The sequence below is a fragment of the Etheostoma cragini genome, chromosome 2, assembly GCF_013103735.1.
Source record: "Etheostoma cragini isolate CJK2018 chromosome 2, CSU_Ecrag_1.0, whole genome shotgun sequence".
NCBI classification, from domain to species: Eukaryota; Metazoa; Chordata; class Actinopteri; order Perciformes; family Percidae; genus Etheostoma; species Etheostoma cragini.
Genome location: NC_048408.1, coordinates 12,039,257 through 12,063,222, shown reverse-complemented (window position 1 = coordinate 12,063,222; position 23,966 = coordinate 12,039,257). Strand labels below are relative to the sequence as shown.

General features: G+C 39.0%; 2 protein-coding genes across 2 annotated transcripts; both read right to left on the bottom strand.

Moving 5' to 3' along the window:
* Window positions 1-317: 317 nt before the first annotated feature.
* On the bottom strand, window positions 318-7,929 carry LOC117961207 (aminoacyl tRNA synthase complex-interacting multifunctional protein 1-like). The gene is made up of 4 exons (XM_034899713.1): window positions 7,500-7,929; window positions 4,632-4,840; window positions 2,950-3,118; window positions 318-962 (listed from the first exon to the last, which is right to left on the bottom strand). Exons 1-4 carry the CDS (start codon window positions 7,870-7,872, stop codon window positions 796-798), a joined length of 918 nt encoding a protein of 305 aa, XP_034755604.1. The 5' UTR covers window positions 7,873-7,929; the 3' UTR covers window positions 318-795.
* Window positions 7,930-8,919: 990 nt separating this feature from the next.
* rnf150a (ring finger protein 150a) lies at window positions 8,920-23,588 on the bottom strand. Its single transcript, XM_034892042.1, has 7 exons — window positions 22,911-23,588; window positions 17,041-17,291; window positions 16,179-16,250; window positions 15,872-15,954; window positions 15,617-15,713; window positions 15,277-15,487; window positions 8,920-13,117 (listed from the first exon to the last, which is right to left on the bottom strand). The coding sequence occupies exons 1-7, from the start codon at window positions 23,362-23,364 to the stop codon at window positions 12,999-13,001; spliced, it is 1,287 nt and encodes a 428-aa protein (XP_034747933.1). The 5' UTR covers window positions 23,365-23,588; the 3' UTR covers window positions 8,920-12,998.
* Window positions 23,589-23,966: the final 378 nt, after the last annotated feature.

Below are 23,966 nucleotides of genomic sequence, written 5' to 3'. Positions count from 1 at the left end.
CCAACACCGGCATTTACATTCAATGATCCAGAAGTTAATTTTTAGTTTCACATGATTCAACTACAGATAAACACAATGACTTAGATCTCAGACTAAATATTGCAATATGTAAGATACATCATTCAAATAAAACTTCCCACATGCTGATGCATAACACACTCATTTAAATGATTTGTCAGCATCAGACTTAAACTTAAGGAGCTCAAAGAACTGACCTTATGCAGTTATAAGAACATTCCCTTACTCATTTCCAACTCATTTTCTTAAGGTCATAAGAAAGTAAAACTGTTCAGCGTCCCCTTTGTCATAGGGATTTCTGCACTGTACAGTTTCATCCACTGTTCACTGGAAATGACAACTGTGGGTTCATGGGAAAACATTTGATATTTTATGAAAGATTTCCCAACCAAAAGGGATTATTTGTAAAGCTTCCATTTTCTTTTCACCTTGTTGGTTATGACTGTGTGCTGTATGTTCTTCTATTTTACCAAACTACATCATCACAGGCACTGAAGTGCTCCCTTTGGCCAAATACAGAACTTCAGATTTTCATGATAAAATCCCAACAGTAACGTCCATGTCCATCCAACAGAGTGCAACACACTCTTCACTTTTACAGGACAAAAGTATGTGAACCCGCAAACATAACACCCATGTTGACCTTGTTGGACTTGTCACTCCAAATCCAAGGGCATTCATATGCTGCTACAACAGCCTCCAATCTTCATGAAAGGCTTGTCTCAAAATTCTGGCTGCAGGGATTTGCACTGAGCTGTTTTGAGCAGTCCTGTTAGTTTATTTGATTTCACAGTTGCTCATGGTTTGGGCTTTGCACACTCCCTTGCCGGCAACTTCAAAGGCAGCTCCCTTGTAGGTTGCAACACACTGGCCGTCTGTGCGTAGGTCTGGCTGAATCTGCTCCCACACCTTCTTTTTGGGGTCCAGCTCTTTGTCTGGTTCACCTGCAATCAAGAAGTCAGTTGGATACATTAGAAGAATCTGCTTTGTTCTCTATTCATTTATCATAAACGCAGGATTTATGAGTCCAGGACTGAGACTGTACACATTATTGCATTAATCAACTCAAAACAGCCAAACCATAGATAATAATATGCGGCCTCCAATCTCCTGGGATGACTTTCCATAATGAATTTGGAAACTGGCTGCAATGATTTGCTCCCATTCAACCACAATAGATGACTGAGTTGATTCGGTAAAAAAAAGAAAAAAAAAGAAGCCATTTTTAATGAACCTCACTTGGTGGACATGTTAAAACAGGAAAGAGCATTTTCCAAACTTCACACAGCTCTTTGAAATATTGCCATCGTTTTTGCAGCAAGAGGGTTCAACAAAAAACCTCTTTCATTTTCTAAAGACAAACATTTTGTAAAAATGTATATTATCATAATGTTCCTAGTGTTTGTTTGGTTGAAAATGGTTAAATTTAAGGTGCAATGGGTAATATATTTACTATATTAAATATGTCATCAGATATTAGGGAAACATGCCAAGATAAGATAAGATAGACTTTATTAATCCCGCACTGGGGAAATTCCTGTGCTACAGCAGCGCAAAAGACTTTTATTATTTTATTTTTTTTTTACACACACATCAGAAAAACACAAATACACATTAAGTAGACATAGGCAAAGAAATATACATAAAGTATAAGACATAGAAACAATTGAATTAGTCATGATAATAGTAATAAATTAAACATATTTACACAAACATCCTTCTATAAACAGACAGTATATAAACAGGGCTCATATTGCAGAAAAAGCTAGCACTGCTATATTAGGTATTAAAGAGTCAGTCTCATGTAGGGGGTGAGAGGTTTTGCCCATGATTGATGCCAGCCTGGCTAACATCCTCCTCTTGCCCACCTCCTTTATGGTGTCAAGAGGGCAGAGTAGAACAGAGCTAGCCCTCTTCACCAGTTTAGCCTTTTCCTGTCCCTCTCTGTGCTTCCAGCTCCCGAGCAGGCTCATTGGGGGAGTTTGTCATTGGAGCCAGAAGGGGAAAAAAACAAACAAAAAAACACACGCAACCACAGAGTCATGGAATGTTTTGAGAAATGCTAAGTTGTAATACTATATTTTCTGACAAAAATTCTAAAGCCAGTATTTTTATCTTTTCAAATTTCCATTCTGTGATGGAATGTCTGTGTTTTGGCATCATCTACTCATTTTGACAGCTGGCCGTATTGCCAGATATACCTTTAAAAACGCAAACCTGGCGCATTACAGCGGTAGTACAGCCATGGAAGCAGCAAACTAACGGACGAACGGTATACGTTACCGGAGAACCAGGCAAGAGGGCCACGGCTGTTTACCACCACCTTGACAGACCAATGACAGCAACAGCAAGTTTGACTTCCTCATAATAGAAACAAAATGCAATTTAACTCAGGCAAAAAGACAGTATAGCCTGTTCAGGGGTCGTAGCCAACCAACGCTGAGTAATTTTAAGCCAAAAAGGTCTGTCAGTTGGGTAGAGAGGACCGTGAGTTTGCAATGTGCTTAGCAATTGTTGCCGTAATTTTAAGTACAGAAAGCGTGTCTGTCATTTGGGTAAAATGGAAAGTGAGTTAGTAGTCTTTCACCAGTTGTTGCTGTAATTTGAAGCTGAGAAAGGGTGGTTGTCAATTGGGTACAGAGCTCGGCATCACAGGCTTTTATTAATGTCAACTTAAGCACCATCTAACGTTAGCTACTGTGCTGTGGAGTAATGTCTGGCTTTGTGAGACTAGCGTCTAGCAACATTGTTGGATGCTGCCATCTTAACCTGGCAACCTCCGTGAACTTCGAGTCTGGGGAGGAGGGGCTGGGGGAAACAACTCTCTCCAGTATTTTGAATTTGGACTGCAGTAACTATTTTAAACCCTAGCTGTCAGTATTGCATATTGTGCCTTTAAGTTTGATGCTAATGACTAATCTGTAATAGTACCTGGGAATCCCTGGAAAGTAACTCTGTCCCCTGGTGCTGCTCCACTTGGTGGTTCAAGGATTTCAACCTTGTCTGGTGAGCTAGCACACATAAGCATAGCCTGGGACATCACTCCTCTCGTCTTCACTGGCTTCAGGTTACACAACAGGACTGCCATGCGGTTCTCTATCTGCATGAGGGATAGAAGATTAAATAAGTATTTACAGCCCCTATGGACATTATAATCACAAAAAGATGTTAGTGCAATTTACATATGAAAACAAAACACCTGCAAATGATAGTCATACAAATATGCCAATTCGAAATAACTGTGTCCGAAGGGATTGTGTGTGTGTGTGTGTGTGTATCTCGCTCTTAAATTAAAGGAAGCAAACAGGAAATGCCTGCGGGCCCCACAGTATAAAGAAGTATCGTTTCAAACTTATCTTTTCAAGAAAGCTTTTTAGTAAATGTATTTTATAGGTTTTCCTCCAAACTATATATTGACCTTGATCTTATTATCTACTTAAATTGACTTTTTTTGATTAAATGCATTATTATATGCTCTGTAGCAATTTGAGATTGCTAAAATGTAAAGCGCAAAACAAATAAAATGTATTATTATTATTATTATTATTATGAAAACCTTTGCCAAAGCCTGAGAAGAGAAATTCAGTATTTTATGAAGTGATTTATGCCACATCATAGAAAACAACTCAAATTATAAGAGTCATGTTTCCATGCGTTTGCCTGTGTGTTTATTTTAGTGCAGTACACCCTTTTTACACTGGACGGCAGTTGCCTTTAATGGAGTCTTGCATTGCCAGACCTTTCTTCACAGCACTGTAGAGCAGAGGTCTTCAACAAGCAGTCCGTGACCCCTAGTGGGTCCACAGAGTTAGTGCAGGGGGGCCTGCCAAATGGTGTTTGATATTCTTTGAATATGTCTGAAAATATAGTTTGAAAGTCCAAACCACTCCATTATAGACAGAATACCAGCTGATCTGAGGGGGTGGCTGAGCTTTAATGCAAAATCTACATTGCCCGTTATCGGCAACCATTCATCCAATGTTCCAAAGGCACATTCTGTTCACTTATCTGTCATCATTTAAAAAAAACTGAGAAAACATTGGTGATCCTTTTTGCAATTATGTAAGCACATAATGTAATCTGAAAACTGCTGCCCTGGTTAAAAAAACAATGCAACTGATCTCAGCTACTGATCTGATATTCTGTCTACAATGGAGTGCAATGGAAATTTTAAGTGACCCCAAACCTTTGACCGATAGTGTACAATAAAATTAATTCAACATATGAATAGCAAAGATAAATTGGCATATTTCTGAGAAGAAAAAAAAAGTTCCTTCAAAATATACATTTAACATTAAAACCGTGTATATAAAATTATGTAATAATAATAATATCCATTCATTTTCATCCATCTGGCCCAGTTTAATATGCATGTCTTTTTTTCAGCTAAGGGGTCTTTAGCCTGAAAAACATCGAAGAACCCTGCTGTAGAGTAAGCTCTGGCTACACCACACATACAAACCAGCTTCTTAAAAATGAGTATTTTCTGCATTTTCTGTTTTATACATGACTGTAAATGTAATAATTTTGGATTTTGGGTTGCGTCTAAAAATCACAAGTTATTCAAGAAATTCCTTAAAAACACAAATTATTGTATAAGAGCAATTCTATACCCGGTCCGTAGGTATGTGTTCAGTTGGCTTGCTGACCACCATCCTGGGAGAAGCCTCTCCAACATCAACCTGCTCCACATACAGACTGTTAGTCTCCGAGGGCTGCAGAGTTCGGATTATACGTCCAACACGCAGGTCCAGACGAGACACGTCCACCTTGGCTTTATCCTGGCATGGAGCAGCCTGCTTTTTCTCTGCTTTCTCCCCTCCTGGTATCAATGAAAGATGAGTTCAGTTATAATAACCATGCACAAAAACTGACAATGGATTTGGCCCTACAGTTTTCTTTCTATTGATGCTACTTCACACATAATACACATAATGTGCTCTGTGTGTGTAGAAATCTGGAAATTTGTGGTAATGTGTGAAAGTCAGACAGTTGATATTTATCAAGTATTAAGGAAAGTTTGAAATAAGAGAGACATCTGAGAGAGCGGTATGCTATTTAACTAAATGTGTATGATGAAACATTTTTTGGTTAAAACACTTAAACAATTCTGCCAACTGGTAACTCCTATTAGAAATTTATAGTGAAAACAATACTTGACAAAAAACTTTATAGTATGCTGCAGATTTCATTGTGCTTGCAAGTTTGTATCAACAGTTTGGGAAAGACACTTTCCTTTTTTCAACATACAGTAACAATCCCCCCATGCACAAAGCTAATTCCACAATGAAATGGTTTCGTTGAAAAAGAAAAGGGGTTTTGTTGTGGAAAAACTTGAATGAACTGCATGGAGCCCCGACCTTTGGCTTAAAGAGAGAGAGGAACTGGAATGCAGACTGTGAGCCGGTCCTCATCGCCCAAAATGAGTGCCTGACTTTACTAATGCTTATGTGGCTTGAAAAGCGAAGAGAAAAGCCTTTAAGGAGAGCAGTCAGCATCTTATTGCCCATAGTCTTTGGAGTGGGACCAAGTTTTCTGAAGGACATATAGTGAAAACTAAAGGCATGAAAGACATGTGTAATGTCTTTTTTCTAGATTCCCTCATTTCTCCCGCTACAGCCCATTGTATAGCTTCAACTACAGACAATTTGCTGGTGGGATCCCACCTAATGAAGCTCAGTATTTATGCTGGAATTTAAGAAATGTGTGCACGTTGCTCTTCAAAACCTCTTATACATTTCTAATCAAAACATATTGTTTCCACTCAAGAGAAATTACAGTCTATGGGACATGAAACCCACACAAATCCAAAATGGGATGGTTCTGTGCAGAAAAAAAAAAGCTTAGCAGAAGCCAGGCCTTCTATCGGCTTGCGTTGAAATCTGTTCCTCTTTGGAATAGTGTTTCCCATGCATTGCCCTCTGTAGCTGGGTTTAGGACCTATATCTGTTAAAATTATTCATTGCATCGCGATGCAGATGTGGACAATTCTGCATCAATGCAGTGATGGACCATAACCGATAATTGCCTACTAATGGAACATGTTCCTTTTTCGTTTGCTGCTTATTTTGTTTTTGCCTTTTGTGTGCTGTGTTCAGACTCTTTACGCTTCTTTCAGGAAGTGCCTTTTTCAAGAGCAGATGCAATAAAAATGAGTTCATAATTCACTACTGGACAAAGGTTTAGTGTCACTTACAAATTTCCAAACCACTCCATTCTAGACAGAATACCAGCTGATCTGAGTGGGTGGCTGATCTTTAATGCAATATCTAAAATTGCCCATTATCAGCAACCATTCATCCAATGTTCCAGAGGCCCATTCTGTTCACTTATCCGTTATCATTTAAAAAAAAAAAAAACTAACTGAGAAAACATTGGAGAACTGTTTTGCAATTATGTAAGCACATAATGTAATCTGAAAACTGCTGCCCTGGTTAAAAAAACAATGTAACTGATCTCAGCTGGTCTATAATGGAGTGCAATGGAAATTTCTAAGTGACCCCAAACCTTTGACGGGTAGTGTATACTGACTGCTTGATTATGTTGATGAAAACCATGCATGGGAATATATAATGCATTTGAGAAGGTGGCGCATTGTAATGAATCGTTGAGAGGATAATCGCAATGGATTTGAATTGTGACACCAATGAAGATTCACACCCCTATTAAAGAGATGATTGGTTTGGGGTTAGTGCTCAGACTTGGTCCAGGTTGATGAGAGGGAACACAAATCAACAGGGAAGAAGAGGTCTGGATTACTGACCAAACCTAGAGGAAAACTGTATCAAAAGTTCCAGGTTCACTGCATGTCAGGGTTTTTGGTTATCTAATAACTAGACATCAGTTAAGAGATTAGCATCATTTCAGTATTAGAGGTCTTAACAAAGACTAGATTGTATTGCCTTGAAGAGAGGCCCTGTGACAATATATTTTACATACAGTAGATCTTCTTAGAGCTCAAGCAGACATATTCAGACTAATTGTTTTTCGATCACAAGTCCAAAACCCAAAGATATTCTGTATATCATCATATAAGACAAAGGAAAGAAGCACATTATCACATTTGAGAAGGTAGAACCAGTAAACGTTTGGCATTTTACTGGAAACACGATCTTTAATTAAAGTTGGGTTTAAACTTATTACCACAAACTAAGTAAATGGGCAGCTTTATATTTCCAACACAATTCACAGTGTTTACATAGAAAAAAATATCATTAGAATTACATTCAAAAACAGAAAACAATGTCCCTAACATATTTAGTTTGTTTTCTTATGGCTGAATAAAGGGAAATGTCTGCAGCCAGGTCTCAAAATCCTGTAGAAAGCCTTTTAATAAGAGCAAACTGCAGGATGAGAGCGGGGTGGTGTCAACACGAATGTCCACACAATCGCATATAGGTGTAATGTTGCCAACAGCATGTGAACACAAACACATGGAACACTATCATTGGATTGTTGAACGTTTCCTTTCCTGAACTCACCTTTAGGCTTGTTGTAAGCGGATACTCGGCCGCGGAAGCCCATCTCATGCAGTTCCCGGCGGACAGTCCTGGGGCTCACGTTGGCCCCGGAGGCGGTCTGAAACTCTGCAGTGAGAGCTTCCACCGAGGGCGAACAGTTTTCCAGCGCGACTTTCTCCAGCAGTTGACGGTCCTCCTCTTTGAGCTTGTGCGGTCGGCCGCTCCGCGGCAGAGCCGTCGTTATCCCTCCGCGTTTCCACTTTAAAATGACAGCGCTGACGGTGGACCGCGGCACGTTTAACAGAGCGGAAATCTCACGGATCGACTTCTTGCATAAGTGACATCCAACGACAGTCCCCCGCTGGAAGTCACTGAGCTCCTCACCGCGAACCATTCTGTCGCTAACGTCTGGCGACTCTTGAATTGATTTGTCACCTCCTCCTCTTTTTCATTTTTCTTCTTCTAATGTTTTAGGTACTTTAAATGGTGCTGGGCTCAGTATTGCCCTCCACAGGATATGAAAACGCATTACATCGATGGATAACAAGGACAGAAATAAGTAAGGATTTAAAGAGAAAGTAAAAAATAAATATTAAGAGACTTATAAATAAAAAAATAAGAATGGAGATTAAAAAAAAATAGAAAGAACAATTTACAGTATGTTGAAATTACAAGACAAGGAGTGACGGAGGTTTGATTAGAAACATCTTGGAGAACAGAAGTCAGTAAGGTATAGTTGTGTATTAATATAGAAATATTATTTTATTCCTAGATTTTGACTTTACTATTTTACCGTTTCATTTCTTACTGAATTATTTTATTTGCATGATTTGTAGTGTGAAAAACAAAGAATTTAAAACTTTGAACATAATAAAGTGGGAGATTTAATCATGAAATGTAATATTTTGTAACATAATATATACTACAGTACAGCGATATAGCATAGAACAGCTCATTTGAGTGCTGTTTAATTGAAATTGCATTACCCAATAACAAAACCAGATCCTCCCCCCATAATACATTTTTTCTCATATTCAAGAAAAATATAGCAACAACTTCCTAAATACTGTAATGAGTGTGTGTGATTGCATTACTTACCAAACTGGAGCTTCTGCTGTAGATCTCAATGGAAGCACATTTCCGCCATTTGAAAAGCAATCCACCATCTAAGTTTTTTCCCATCATTAAGTACTTCTTAATCTCATAATTTAGATTTATTACCTCATGATTATGAGACAGTATCCTATAATATCTTATAATTTGGTGGGTCAGATAATATGCGGCAGGTTGTCGAACCGCATTTGATCCTTTTTTCCAGACTTTAATAGATTTCCATAGTCTGCTTCCCTTGACTTTACTGTAATCAGTCACATACATCACAAGCTCTGATAGTGTTTATCATGTGCATCATGGTAAAAGCAAAGGACAGAGACACGGCTAATCAAACTTACAATTCTTTTATATTACAAAATAGCAATGCTGTCATTTCTGCTGGGTATAGTGCACAATATATTGATAATCCCCCCACCCACATACACGCAATGGTTACATATGAAATGTCACAATATCAATCAAGAAGCAACAACTGAGTCAAGTGCCATGTTCAATACTGTAGCCCTCTTTGTCAAAAGCTGTACATAAAAAAAGCTTTTTCCAAACCGTTCAGTATAGCCGCTCCTCGTTCACTGGAGGGTTAAAGTGCAATATAGGAAAGTTTACACAAAGTTTACACTATAATTTCTGAATCATTTTTGAATACTTTCCTTGAAAGAACAACACAGTATATGTAAAATAGAGGCAGTGTTCATTTGGTACGTTCATTTCAATTAATTAATTCCAATTAAAAGGTATAAGTGTCATACCGTTTTGGAATGTGCCCCACTGGCGGTGGTCAAATTTAAATGATTAATTCTCATCACCAATCCTGCTTTTGACTTCAATAATAGAAATTGAAAGTTCCTTTTAAACGATTTTAGATTTGGAATTGAAATTGGTACACCCTTAGTCAACAGGCAAGCATGCAATTCAACTAATAATTAAATCAAATTAAGAAACAATAAATGGACATAATAAATAGACAAATACGGAGAATAAGGTTTCCAATAAAATATGAATATTTGTGTGAATGTTTTGTTTAAATGTGCTTAAATTAGCACCAAATCTTAAAGTTCTTTCCAGGAAAATTCTTGGAAATTATTTAGAAATTACAGACGTATAAAATAAAAAATAAATGTTGTAGGTACAATTAGGGACAACAATCTCGTGTAACTTCATAAGTACATTGAATGCCATCACATTGAGTACACCAAGGTCTTTTGTGTCTTAAAATTCCTCACAATTCTATATATTAATATAAGAGCTCTGTTATTGAATCAGTGGAAACAACAAAACTGAGAGATAACAACTTTTAGCTTAGTTACATTATCTTTAAGTTTATCTGGAAACAGAAGGTTTAACTTCAGACAACTTGCTCTGTTTTAGGCAGTACAGCCAGAATCAAGAGATCTGGCATTAAAAAACGGATGTGCTTTGCTTCATCTTGTTTAACAGTCAGATGGAGACAGAGTGTTTGTTATGTCTGTGTGTCAATGTGAGAAGGAGACTAGATGACAGAAGAAAGACCTGTAAATTCAAAGCCTGGAAAGAAAGACAAGGAGAGCAACAGATATTGATGTTGTTGGGTGGTTCTGGGTTATCTTATGAATTGTGCTGTCTCATTATCCATGTGAGCTAATGGGACTTACAGAGGGTCCAGATCAGGCTGGCTGAGACTTAAACATCTGTATCTATAATGTGCTGGCAAGAATCACAATCATCCTCCGTCTTCCTATCCACAAAGCAAAAGAGGTATAGCCAAAAACCAGGCTTTTTAATCAAACCGACCACGTTATCTAATAGTGTATAAAAATGTACATTCATGAACGCTGCAGTATTTCACAGTAAAACACTGCTGTCAGGAACAAATTATTCTAACTTCTTACTTAAGCATTATCTAAAAAGTAGTGTCTATGGGTAACAAGCTGTTATAGCCAAGCAAGTACAGTCTCACAAAACAATAAAAGAAACAAAGAATTACAACGTGCCCTTTCTAAAGCCAAGGCTTTCGTGAAAGACTTAAACATTAGCCCATACATTCAATAATCCTTCAATGATTTACCCAAACAGTGGAGTGTGTGGACATGTGCCTGTTATATAACAGTGTCCCAGGTGGCTGCCGGACATAATGGAAACAGTGACTGGATGAACTAGTTAAATTCCGCTGGCACCATTGGCTCAGTGGAGTCTGTGCTTCTTCAGTGTGCAAGTCTACAGAAATGTGAGAGGAAGGGGCGGCCTCTAGCTCACCCAGTAAGAGCGTGCACCCCACGTAGGCGGACGCCTTTGCAGCGGCTGGGATTGAATCTGACCCGCGGCCCTTTGCTGCGTGTCATCCCGCGTCTCTCTCCCACATTTCCTGTTTATCTACGGTCACTCTAAAATGGAGGGGAAAAATCCCCCCCTCCCCCAAAAATTAAATAAAGAATTGTAAGAAATGTGAGCGGAAACAGATCTAGTTGAGTATACGATCCTACTGATCATGTTTGACATCACTAAATAAGTAATAAAAGGAGGTAATTGGCAGTACAACAACAGAACAATTAAAGGAAAAGTAGAAGAAGGAATTCTACCGTAAAGTGTAAAAGATAATGAACATGTCATTAACAGTCAGCATCACCAAGGGAGCCTGAGAGTACATCCACACTAAACCGGCTCCATTTGAAGAAGCATCTATATTTCTTTGTTTTGACCCTCCATCCGCACAAAGCTGGTGTTTTTCCTGTAGATTCAGGTGATTATTGTCTGTAGGTTTGTTGCTACTGTACCATTAACCCATTTTGAAAATCAATATAGCCAGAAATAACCTGGATTTATGTAATAAATCTCACACTATGGGTAATCAGCCCATGTTTACTGCGATGCAGTTCTGTTTGCTGACCGTGGACGGAGAACAGGAAATGTAGCCGTTTTCCTATTCCTCAGGGGTATTTGTGTGGAGATCTTTGCGAGGGCTGCATGCATGTAATTTTCCAAAGCAGGTTTAGTGTGGACGTAGTCCAATCACAACTGTAAACATTTTCATGCTGTAAGCTTTTCATGCCATAAATAATCCCATGCTTGTAGCATCAAATTCCTTTAACAAAATATCTGACCATTCCTCTGAATGCATCTTATCTGTCGGACAACGCATAGCTTCCTCAACAGCCCCTCTTTTAACTTCATAAACTATATATTTCTGCACCCTCATGTTATTTATTCGGCTTCATATCATGCGCAGATTCGCTGCCATTCCAGTCCGTTTAACAGCCAGGTGCATTAAAAAAAACAATATTTAAAATTCTACAGTTAATCTTGGCACAAAGACTTGTTGACATAATTTAAACAAGCTTGACAACTGTAGGAGGTTTGTCTACAGAATGTGCATACTGCCGGAATTTGGTGGTGACAACTGCTATTGCCAGCTATATTTAGCAGCAGTGTGAACATAGATATGAACCCTCGTCGGCAGGGAGTGATCATCATCAGCGCCATGTATTGTAACAACTTGTAAATCAGCAGCAGTTTCAGTAGGGCAGTGGGTGACATCACTTCTGCCTGTGGCAAGCTATGATTGTCAAATGTGAGGACAGAAATATCTACCTTGTGTTTGGTATATTCTCTGACAACAGGAATATTTAGTTGTTAAGATAGAAGTTTTACATGAAGGTCTCACAAAAAAAGAACTGTAACATTAAAAAAAAAAATCAGAAATTACAGAATAACATATGCATAAATATTCTGACTCCTCAAACATGACCATGGAGTTAAAGACCAACGATTCAGGTTTTCATGGGATAATCATGTACCAAAGTCTGAAGTTGAAAAAATGCTGATGGGAATTCACACCAACTGTAATGGGACTCAAAAGAAATTGCTGATATAGGCTATGTGCTATGTAGCCATTACATCAGGAAAACCTACTTCTGGAATATGTTGGCAGCGATCTCCTACCAAGAAATCAATCAATTTGCTCATATTTTTAATAATAATTAAAGCAGCAATCTGGCTTCGGTTGCTCCTGTGCTCATAGCGTGTCCAGCAGCAGATTTACTCAAGGTTGCCAGTGAGGAGAAACTAACTCCAACAACTCAGCAGTTATTGTGTGTGTTTATGTCAGATGCTAGGTTTGGGGATGTGAAAAGATTACGTCTGACAAAAACTGGGTCACCACAATGCTGTCTGATCGTCATGACAGTCAAGGTGTGACTGCTACAAAACGAGCAATTAACACATCCACAGATAAAGGGACAAATCTGTTTTTTGGTCAGTAAAGACAGAATTGTGTGTTTTTGTGCTGCTATGTTGTTTTGCCCATTTGCCCATCTTCTGAAAAAATCACTTCTTTCAGGGGGCCAAAGACGCAAGGAATCTCTGGGGGGGTGAAGGGGCTGCTTTTGTCTTCCTTTTTCTTGGTGAATTATGTTTTTGTCAGATTAGATTGAATCAGGATTTGGCCCAATTACATTCCTGCTCCGTGGACAGGTCTACTTCAGACATGCCTACCTCCATGCCCATGATGATAGAAGTCTCTGAACCACTGCTAAGCGGAGGCTGGTGCTCACCTGTGGGGGGGCAAAGAAAATCATTACTTGACTGAAAAAAATATAAAATAATAAAAAAATAAAGTCCTTTGAAGAAGGACATTAATGCCATTAACAATTACACATTTCTAAATTTCAGCAATAAAATCTGAACTTTGTCTGGGACCCTGATAGACACCTGGTAAATGGCTGACTCTGGAAAGAATGATAGCTGCGGTACCATTATCAACCAAGCTCATTATTCAGGCTGAAGACGCACACAATCGGCTCTCCATCACTCCCGATCCAAAGTAGCACAAATCGTGACAGATTGGCTTTTTCATCTAATGTTAAAAGCGGTCAGTGACATCGCCTCTGTTAGCTCAATAGTGCGGCAAATCACGTTGAGTTGATCTACTACCTGTCAAGAACACAAAAGTAAACATGACTCTTTGTATTACCAGCTTCTGCTGAGTGCCTTAAAGAAGAGTATCTTCTTTAGGGCAAATTGACATTTTTTTATTTTTAGTATACGGTTTTATTAATGTTCAGTATTTAGCTGAATAAATACTAGACTTTTATTTTTGTAGTAGTACCTATACATACACCGTTAATCCATTTCTCAGCTCAGGAAGCTGGATGCTCGTTTTGAGAAAATAACAATCCAAAGTACGGTACATCCCAAAAGACGTTTAGTTTACTGTCATGAAAGTCAAAGAAAAGCAACAAATCCTCACATTTGAGAAGCCAGAGCCAGCAAATGTTTGCAATTTTGCTTTAAAAATTACAAAAACAATAAATCATTAATCAGAATAGTTGGAGATTAATAGTTTTTATCAAATCTTTGCAGCTCTATTTGTTACTTTATGCTAGAAAGGTATAAACGGAATATACTACATGTCCGTAAAAATTAAACTTGTCACTCAACTCTTCTGCAATATAACTTGTATTATTCTCCATGGATTTTCTTTCACCTATCTTGCCATTATCAGAGTGGTGTCTGACATTTTCTTAGGGTTTCTTCATAGATATCTTTAAGTGTTAATCAGCCATGTGACTTATAAAGAAAAGGTATTAAAAACAACACTACAACCATCTTATCAAAATTATTTTGTTTGCTTAATGGCTAAACAGGTTCCATTTTTCAATAAAAAAACTTCAGTAATCTTTTAAACCCAATTTGCTCAAATCTCACTATATCACTACTATGCCTAATAGCATAATAACTATAGCTGGCCTTAATAAATCCCTTCTTTAAATGATGTCACATTGATGTGTGAAAACATGTTAGATGCAAGATCTTTACTGTACAGGGAACAAAGATACAAGCAAGGAGTAAAAAGAAAATGTGTGTTTGGCTTGTAACTGTCAGACCATCACTATTGGTTTTCAGGAGTGAGACTTTGGCACTCAGACACTTCATCTTTTCTTTACTGTTCCACTCTGCTCCTCCAGGCCTTTAAACACTGTATAAAATTTTAATTATAAACCCTACGCTGACAGTAACCAGACATCTGAGTTGTCAAAAATCAACAACCTGCAGGCTCAACAATAAAACCACTGGGAAGTGTAATTAGATCAAGCTGGATAGACCAGGAGCAATGCTTCTTTAAATTTACAGATCTAAAATGTATTCATCCAGCGTAAGACTTCTAAAACTCTGGCTACATCTCTGTTTTTGGAAAAAGGCTTTGGCTCCAAAAACAACACATGTATGACCATGTGCTCATGCTGTAGAACATTGATAGCTAGCAGATGTTTAATAGTTGACAGCCCTTGGGTGTTTGAAAAAGGTCAAAAAATATATAACATACTTTAACAGCACATAATATGTTAGTGTTTGTGGGTTAGAGCTGTGTCTTTCTGAAAAGGGTACACTATTCCTACCCTCCTGTGTTGGCCATGAGGATCTAAATTGGGGAACACTGACCAGGTGGCTGCTTGGCCTAATTTATGCTTCAGAATAAACAATTCAACCCATAAAGGACAAGAAAAAATGCACCCGAACCAGCAGTTGTACTCTTGTAAATCTCAAATGGTGCAGCTTCACTGTGTAAAATAATCAAAAATGCACAAAATAGTAATGTTGCGCATGTGTCGATATTTTGTCGGGATTGAATGTCCCAAATTAGCCAAAATGTCAAATTGTCAAAATCCCTTTTCACAGACTGTACTTAAAAATGTGTAATGTCTGTACTTACTTCTGGCGATAATGTGTCTCTCCCCTGCCTGAAGTTCTGGCTCTTCCTCAGGATGCAGCTGCTGTAGGTCTATTGATCTTCCAGCTGGATCCAGAACCACCGAGCTCTCGTTAAAGGTAATTTCACTCGCTCCACTGATGGGGTTGGTGGGTGCACCCCCGACAGATGTCTCATAGTCTGGAGGAACGTCATCTGAACAGTCTGCGTTGAGCTGTAATGTGCCAAAGATCTTGTCTTTAGAAGCACTCATGCATGTCATCAGTGTTTAATTCTTGTGTTTTGCACTTTGGAGATTAGTCTTGTGAAAAAGTTGCCAAAGCAAACCTAAAAAGGTACTTACTGGGATTCCCAAGGCTTTAAGGATGTTCATTTTACACATGGGACACGTCCGGTGGTCCTGTAACCACGGGTCTACGCAGTGCTTATGGAAGACATGCCTGACCAAACAAGAACACAGTGCACAAATAAACCATTTGAAACAAATTACTTCTATGTTAAAGATATCGCCAGCTATGGTGCATGTGCTGACTTTACACCTTTGACACATTGAGAGACCTAATGTATGTATGACAAAGATCAAGCACACAAACTTTACCTGCATGGTAGTATCCTAACAACATCATTAGGCTTATAACCTTCGATGCAAACCGCACAGTTGTCAAAGTCTGACTCAGTCTCCTAAAATAAAGAAGTAAACCAAAAGATAAACCAATGCATTCTCAAATATATCTACTGTGCATACCAAATACAATAAGTACTGTATAATACATATTGTGTCCTTCACTTGGAGAAACACATTTTAGTAAATGTATGTGTAGCTTACTTTTGAACTTACTGAATAGCCAAACGTGCTTGAGGGTTATGGGAGATGTACAGTTTGCAGTGTATGGAATATTATTTACCTTGTCTCCTTTCCTAATGGTGCGTAATTGTAGCTTACTGATGGCCTTTTTGGCAGCATCTCCCAAACGCCTCTGTAGATATACAAAAACGTTATTACTGACACAACCAGTGGTTTTTTACTACTGGAGATTCCGTTAATAGTCAGGTCCTTAGCAGTGTGCAGGCAACTCATCGGTATGTTGATATACAGTATATTCTGCTGATTGTCATACATGTTCATGTGAATGTGGACCAAAATGAAATTTCACAAGATCACGTGGTGCTTTGCTGTGGACTGTGTGGCAGCGCCCCAAGAGTTAAAGGGAGCTGGATGATTTGGTAGTGTACAAATGTGTCTGAAGATGTATTTTCTTTAAAGTAATATGATTATTTGACCTTTCAGAAAAATACTTTTTAAAAGTTTTACAGTTTTTTGGGCTGCCTTGGAAATGGATTAATAGCAGAAATGTTCAATCTGGCTGAAATCATAAATCAACATAATTCAAAGTGAAAACACAAACAATAGTTGTCATGGCACAGAGTCCTATCATAACAAGCACACTGATAAATTTGTATTATAGACATCAGGAAAATGTCAAAGACGGCCATTCACAACAAAAAAGAAAGCAATAGCAAGTTCGTTCAAAGGGCCAGTGAGCGGAGTTGGTTGATGGTTCATTGGTTTGCCACTTCTGTGTTCGGACAGCTGTCAGGCTAAATCTGGTCTCTCCTTCAAAGCCTCACAGAGCCGACACCAGATGGGAAAACGCAATGGGCCAATATCAAGAGGGAGACCACAGCACTGCACCACTGTCTGTATCCAGTTTAGACAGAAATACATCAGCTCATAGAAGCGTACGTTAATTAAACAAAGTGTCATACCTGGTTGCGGTCTCGTGCATTAGCGTAACGGAACCTCTGGATGTAGTAGAAGACAAGCCAGGCCAGGGAGATTATCATGAGGACGATGAAGGAGATGGAGACAAACACTACCGACGTTCTGCTCACGTACTTCTGCAGGTTGCGCGTTCCTATGGTGATGTACAACGTGACCGGGATGTTCTGCTCCAGCAAGGCCAAAATCTCACGACCTTTAGGCTCTGGGATCATGATGGCCACAATTTCGCCTGTACCTGCGCACACACATACAACAGAGGAAGTACCAGTTTAAGAGAGGTGGTGGTGCTGTGGATATGACACGTGCCTTTGGTGTGGGAGATCTGGGTTCAATTCCCACTGTGATAGATCAACCAATGTGTCCCTGAGCAAGACACTTAACCCCTAGTTGCTCCAGAGGTGTGAAACCTCTGATCTATAGCAATTGTAACTTGCTTTGGATTATGGCATCAGCTAAAACACCAATAATTAGCTGGTTCCAGCTTCTTCACTTTTCTTTTGACACATGATAGTAAACTATTAAACTATTCATTTTCATACAGAGATAACAAAGGAGGGTCTCACCGTTACATAATGTAGTTTGACAGTTTATTAGTTCTTTATTGAAAAAAAATTGCATTAAAGATCAAAATGAAGTGTGGGAGGGATAAGAAATGTTACCTTATGTTACGGGACAAATATTGGTCGATATGTTGATTTCTAGCTATTAAATAATTTGCATCTGTTCCTGTTCCTAAAAAAAAATCAAGTATTGCTCAGGCTCGAATTATTTTTATTTGAAGTTGTCTGTAATGAGGGAAGGAAATATGGGACATACTGCTTTAACAACACAATAAGGGTATACCAAGGCTCTCCTCTCTTAGCAGCAGGTTGATAATTCCAGGAACTGCATCAACAGCCTGACTGCTGTTACATCATATTCCCTTCTGTTGCCTGTTTATGACTGTGGCTGCATGGAGTCACAGTGGATCCCTGTGGTGCACCCTCTATCAGTCAACAATGTGCCATCACTGAAATGCCAAAAATGCCAGATACACAGCCAAATCATCCTGCACAGTGATTTTCACATCATATTCTGGGGCAATTCTCCCACAGAAGCACTAAAACTGACAGAAAATATGGTGTTTTTTGTGTTTTCTAGAGGAGTAAAAGGTTTTGAATCCAACAGATATGCTTCATTCTCAGGATAGCTGCAATACATGCATCATTATAAACCACTTTATGTAACAGGTCTGTTGTAAAATCTGCACAGCTGCTGCATTTTACATGACAAGTGTTAAAAAGTCAGACCAAAATGATGTCTGTTTTATTTTCATGCATATTCAATCGTAATTTGGTTGTAGTTTTTGTTTCAGAACAAAATACAGTAAATATATGTTGGCAAAAGCAGCCTTCTTAACACTTCAACAAATGCTGATATTAACAATTTGTTATAAGTATGGTAGAAATGGGTGAAAAGCGTTTCATTTGTACAATCCTCTGCAAAAACAGCCAGATCCACAGTCACACAGTAATCCAGCTGGCAGTAATGACACAAGGGTTTATCCATGTATTATGGTGGCTACTCCCTCAAAATGAGTTTATGTATGTTAGAGCTTCTAAAGCAAACCCTGCTACAAACAATGACTGAGAAAACAAAAGATTGTGTTTGGACAACAAACAGACGGCGATACGCTGCTAACACCGCTGTGTATTCACACTGTCAGGCCAACAGCTTTCACTCTTCTTCACTGAAGGTTTTGCTTACATCTTTCTTACGGACATAAAAATTAAACAACATGAACATAGAAACAAGAACAAGAAATATTCAGAGTTTTAAAATAGGCTGAATATATTAAAAAATAAACTTAATTGTAAAGGCTAACTGACAACATAAATGAATGTTTTTTTCATGTGTGTAACCTCAGATATACACAGTCCTGACCTGCAGATGAATGGTTTTATTAAGCATGACCATATGGTGCGGAGGGAAAATCACTGTGATGTAACAATTGCCTTTGTAAACACAAGATAAACCACTTTAACTCATGTCAACATGCAAATGATTTCAAGAATGAAACCGTTGCTTACAGACTTGGTAGACTTTTGAAAATGTCTTTGCATGGCTACCTTCAGCTTCATAGCCAAAAGAAATAAGTAAAGGCATAAGAAGGCATGTAAAATTTGCCTAAGCCTCGCCTCTTATCTCCTTCTACTGTTCACTGTGACGCAGTCAGAGGAGCAGACAAAAATAGCTGCTTCTAAAACAAAGTCTGAAAAAGTCTCAGGCTGAGGTTGAACTTGTGAAAAGATCTGTGTTTTCAGATCCACTAAGCCTGAACGTGGAAGCAAAGAGGAATAAATACTGAATGGGCTAATTTAGTGGACACCATCTTGTCTTCAACAGGCTTTTGGTCTGCTGAAGAAAGGATAACACTTAGGTACAGATTACTACAGAATTAACTGGTAAATGCTTTATTAACAACCATGTACTAATCTGAAACTGACAGTTACACAAAGTTGGTGTCGTTGTGGCTTATTCACACAGGTATATCAAAAAGCTTCAGAGTCAGTGACTAAAAGGTATAGTTTGACATTTTGGGAAATACACTTGTTTGTTTTCTTGACGAGACTTATAAGTGAGTGCTATCAACCATAGCACTCTCATATCTGTACGGTAAACATGAAGATAAAGCCAGCAGGCGGTTAGCTTAGCTCAGTTTAGCATAGAGACATGAGGAAACATGAAGAAACAGATAGCTTGGTTCTGTCCAACGGTAACAAAGTTCAGCAGCTCTAAAAGGTAATTAATGAACACAAAAATGATGTCCTAAACTATTACTTGGTGCTAAGCAGTTGCCAGGCAACCAGTGGGGACTCCAGGAAGGCAAAGAAATAGTTGGGAATGCAGCCTGCCATAAAACAACTTAATGTTTTATTTATACTTTGTTTTTGTACAAATTAAATAAGTGAACAAGAGATGCAGGTAGGCAATGTTTTTTTGTTTTGTTTTTGAAGGCTTTTTTTAACCTTTAGACAGAGCCAAGCTAGCGGTTTCCCCTTTCTCCAGTCGTTGTGCTAAGCTATGTTACACAGTGATTTAGGATAAACCCCACACACAAAGTTGATTAACCTGCAGCATCTGACCTGGCAGTATCATGACTGTAATACCACTCAGAATTGAGATGGAAGGGTTAAATAAAGCCAGGCCTTGTGAAGCATCTGGCTCTGGCAACTGTGGATTTTACAGCCCAGCTGTGTTAGCGCTGGACAGGAAAGTGCTCCATTCTTTCTTTGGAAGTGTACCATTGAGTCTACCTGTTCTGTTGTCCCCATTCTCTGTGTTACCTACCTCCTCTCTAAATGTTTTGGCATCACATCTCTCCTGGCTGATGTGTCTGTTTCTTGAAGTGTCTCAGTTTATATTTATGTCATGGCTTAAAGAAGTGAAAGACCTGTTTTTTTTAATCCATGTGAAATTGTGCATATGTAACTATCTAGTGAATGCAGCTTAAATTTTGGTCTCCACTAACTCCTGAAACAAGTCACTGAATTTAAATATAAAATGTAGAGGTTTTGCATAGGATTTAAATTATCTGCTCATCTTGACAGGTGCTTGTGACACTTCTATACAAAAGGACGTTTAAGTTAAAAACATCTCATAATCAACTAGACCATTAGATGTTTGCGCTTTTTGTTTGAACATCTATTTCTGCACAGATCCTTCTGGCCAACAGCCTTCATGCATTCTGCTGTGGTCTGGCACAGACATGGTGTTCTGATCAGCCACACCTTTATGGAAACTAGCAACAAGCTAAGAGCCTATTTCAAATAGAAGTACAAGTCAAGTGGGAAAAAAAGCTCTGCATACTGTTGAAGGCCTTAACCTCGTAACTTTCATTCTCACAAATAATACATGTAATCGGTTCAAGGTGACATCAAGAGATAAACTCTAAAACAAATATATAATTTAACTGTTTAGCAAGCTTGGAAGCAGAGAGAGGCTTTCTGGCACAGCTTCACCTACTTCCAAGGTGCATGGAGAGGGGAAACAACTCTAAAGTGCAACACTTTAGCAACACTTTGTATAGAACAACTTTATTGTAATTCTAATGTGTTTCGGCTTGTGGCCTCCATCAGGGACGAGTGGATCTTACTAACAATTTTTTTATGCGCTACAAGTGTTGCTGGAGTTTTGACCTCTCCACCAGGCCTGAAAGAAAAAAGCTTTAGTCCAACTCTTGGACAGCTATAAAGCTATTACTAAATTAGATGAATTAAATTATGACAAGGGAAACTACTTTATCAAGCAGAACCAGCATTCAAGCCCTTGTGTCAACAGGTGTGTGTGCTGATGTAGAGCATATGAACAAAAAACAGGTGATCTATGACTTCCATCAAACAAATAGAAAGATTTCCCAAAATGATCTAATCTCATTCTCTGGTAGCAAACAAACGACTCTGCTGGTGCCATTCAAACAGCGAAGAACTGTCTGTGTTCTCAGAACGTTCTGCATACGTTGTGTCAAAAGGTGTGTTAGCTGGGTTTCTTGTTTACACATAGTTTATTCCTTTCAGTTCATAACTGTTTGCCTTGTGTGTGCTGTGCTTAAAGTCAAAAGTTGGGTTTTTAATGTTCTTCAGCTTTGTCTTTTCTGGAGTAATGGACTTGTGAGTCTACACAGCATGGGCTTGCCAGCAACATTTTAAGTTGAATTCTTGATCATTCCTTTTGTAATTCATAAATCAATTTTTGTGAAGAGGAAACCTTCTTAGTGTTACTTGTTTGCCGTCTGTGGGCTTCTTGACTCATATTGTGACAAGCACAATTGTTTGTTGTGAAAATCTTGTAATCATGTATTGCTTAGAAATAAATCAGGGGGAGCTGAGGTTGAGCATGGGCCCCAAATACGAACGCTCAGTCCCTACTGCAGTAGCAGTGGGTTTGACTCTGAGTAGCAGCACCCCTCTCTCTCCCTCCTTTCCTTCATCAGCTATTTAGTCAAAGAAAGGCCAAAAGAGCCCCAAAAAAACCTATATAAATAAGGAGCACTAATGGAACAATAATTGACTCTGCATTAACAGTGTAGCAGGTAAACTCCACCAGATTAAACAAGACACATGGCAATGTTGCTATGGAATGAAAAATATTTGATATTCTTCTTTAGTGACTGTCAGCAGTTTTGAGTACTTTGATTAGCATTGTGTTGAAAAGACCACCAATTTCCAGTTATTTGCTACTGTCCTTGTGCTTAATCTGTGTAGTTTTTGTTTGATTACAGTTCTTTTCTTTGTATTGTTTTTTTTTCTCATAATAACAATGCATAAGGATGGTTTTAAATGACTATTTGAGACGGCCTATATGTTGTCAGATTTGTAATCTTGTTAAATTCTTCTTCTTGATTTTCATCACCTTTACACTAGTAAGGTATCAACAAAAAAACTCTATTGTTTTGGTATCTACACTTGAACTCAGGTATAAAAGTGTTGCGTACATATCAAAAGATGGTAGATATTGAGCCCGCAATGATTGCACAGGGCACACACGATAGTCAATAGTCCACATTTGAGGAATGAAAACTTCAGTAAGACCTACAGACTGTTAGAAATTCAAGCAGATCATTGGAAGGTGGCAATCAGCCCATCTGCTTGGGGATCCAGTGCACTTTTCTACTTTACCTCGAAACTTGGTTACTGAGCTGATTGTAGAGATGCAGAAGAGCTCTGGGACTTCAGCAGGGGGAATGAAATCCATTAATCTTGGTCAAAGGTGCCCAACAAACAACGAATTAATGGCATTTGTACCTTCAGGCCTCCATCACACGACTGAACAGTCAGTAATCATGAAAAAGACAGGTTGACAGGTTGTCTCTTACCTGGATGGGGCATTGTTATGGTGTCGTTGGCACTGCTGGAGAACACATTGTATATGACAACTGCAGAGGCGTTATAGTTTGCAACGTTACGGATCTTCTCTCGGTATGTACAGTTCCCCGCAGCCACCAGCGCCACCCAGGCGGTGTTGTAAGAGACAGGGGGGAACCTGACATTTGGGTCGCACGCCTGTCTGTCCTGCAGGACGGACGGCACCAGGACCAGACCCCTGGCTTCTTTCTTGGGCGACTGCTCGCCGTACCGACCGCATTCTGTTTTCTCTGTCTTGACCTCCGAAGTAATGGGGTCCAGATAGGTGATGTTGACAAAAGCGGTGTACCATTCCTCTTTCTCTGCGACCGTGAAGTCCAGGCACAGCAAGTGCACAAAACAAAACGACAGCAGCCACGTCGAGAGAGCCAGACTGCGGCAAGCTCGGATGAGGGACGGTGCCATTGTTCAGCAGCTGGTTTGGGATGGATGGTCCGGGGTCTCCTTCTCAATGGAAAACTCGCACTACGTCTCTCTTTTTACAGGAGGAAAAAAAAACAACATTAACCTTGCATAACAGCCAGAGCAAGACACCAGCCTACACAAGAGTGTGTAGGCTAGGCTACGTGCGTGCAGGAGTCTACTATACACCACCACTTGCAGGAAAAGACGACTCTGTATGTGTGTGTTTGTGTATGTGTATGTGTGTGTGTGTGTGTGCGTGTGTCGGTGTGTGTGTTGTTCACCGTCAGCTGTTTCCTGTCCTCGTTTAGGATTGGCTTCTGCTCCCCAGCACGTCACCTGGGCGTCCCAGTCCCCTGGCATGTGGAGAAACTAAAACATCTACGTCATAAATCATGTAATCCACTGCCGGAGAACTCAATCAAATGATCCAAGCATTAGAATCATATGAACAGTTTGCGTAGGCTATTAACTACAAACGGTTTTGCATTATTATTGCATTTAGTCAAAAGCAAAGAATATAACATAAACTAAATGATCACGAATCTAACCGATTAATTATACCATTGTGTTATTATGTTTTTACATTATGAATGAATAGTTGC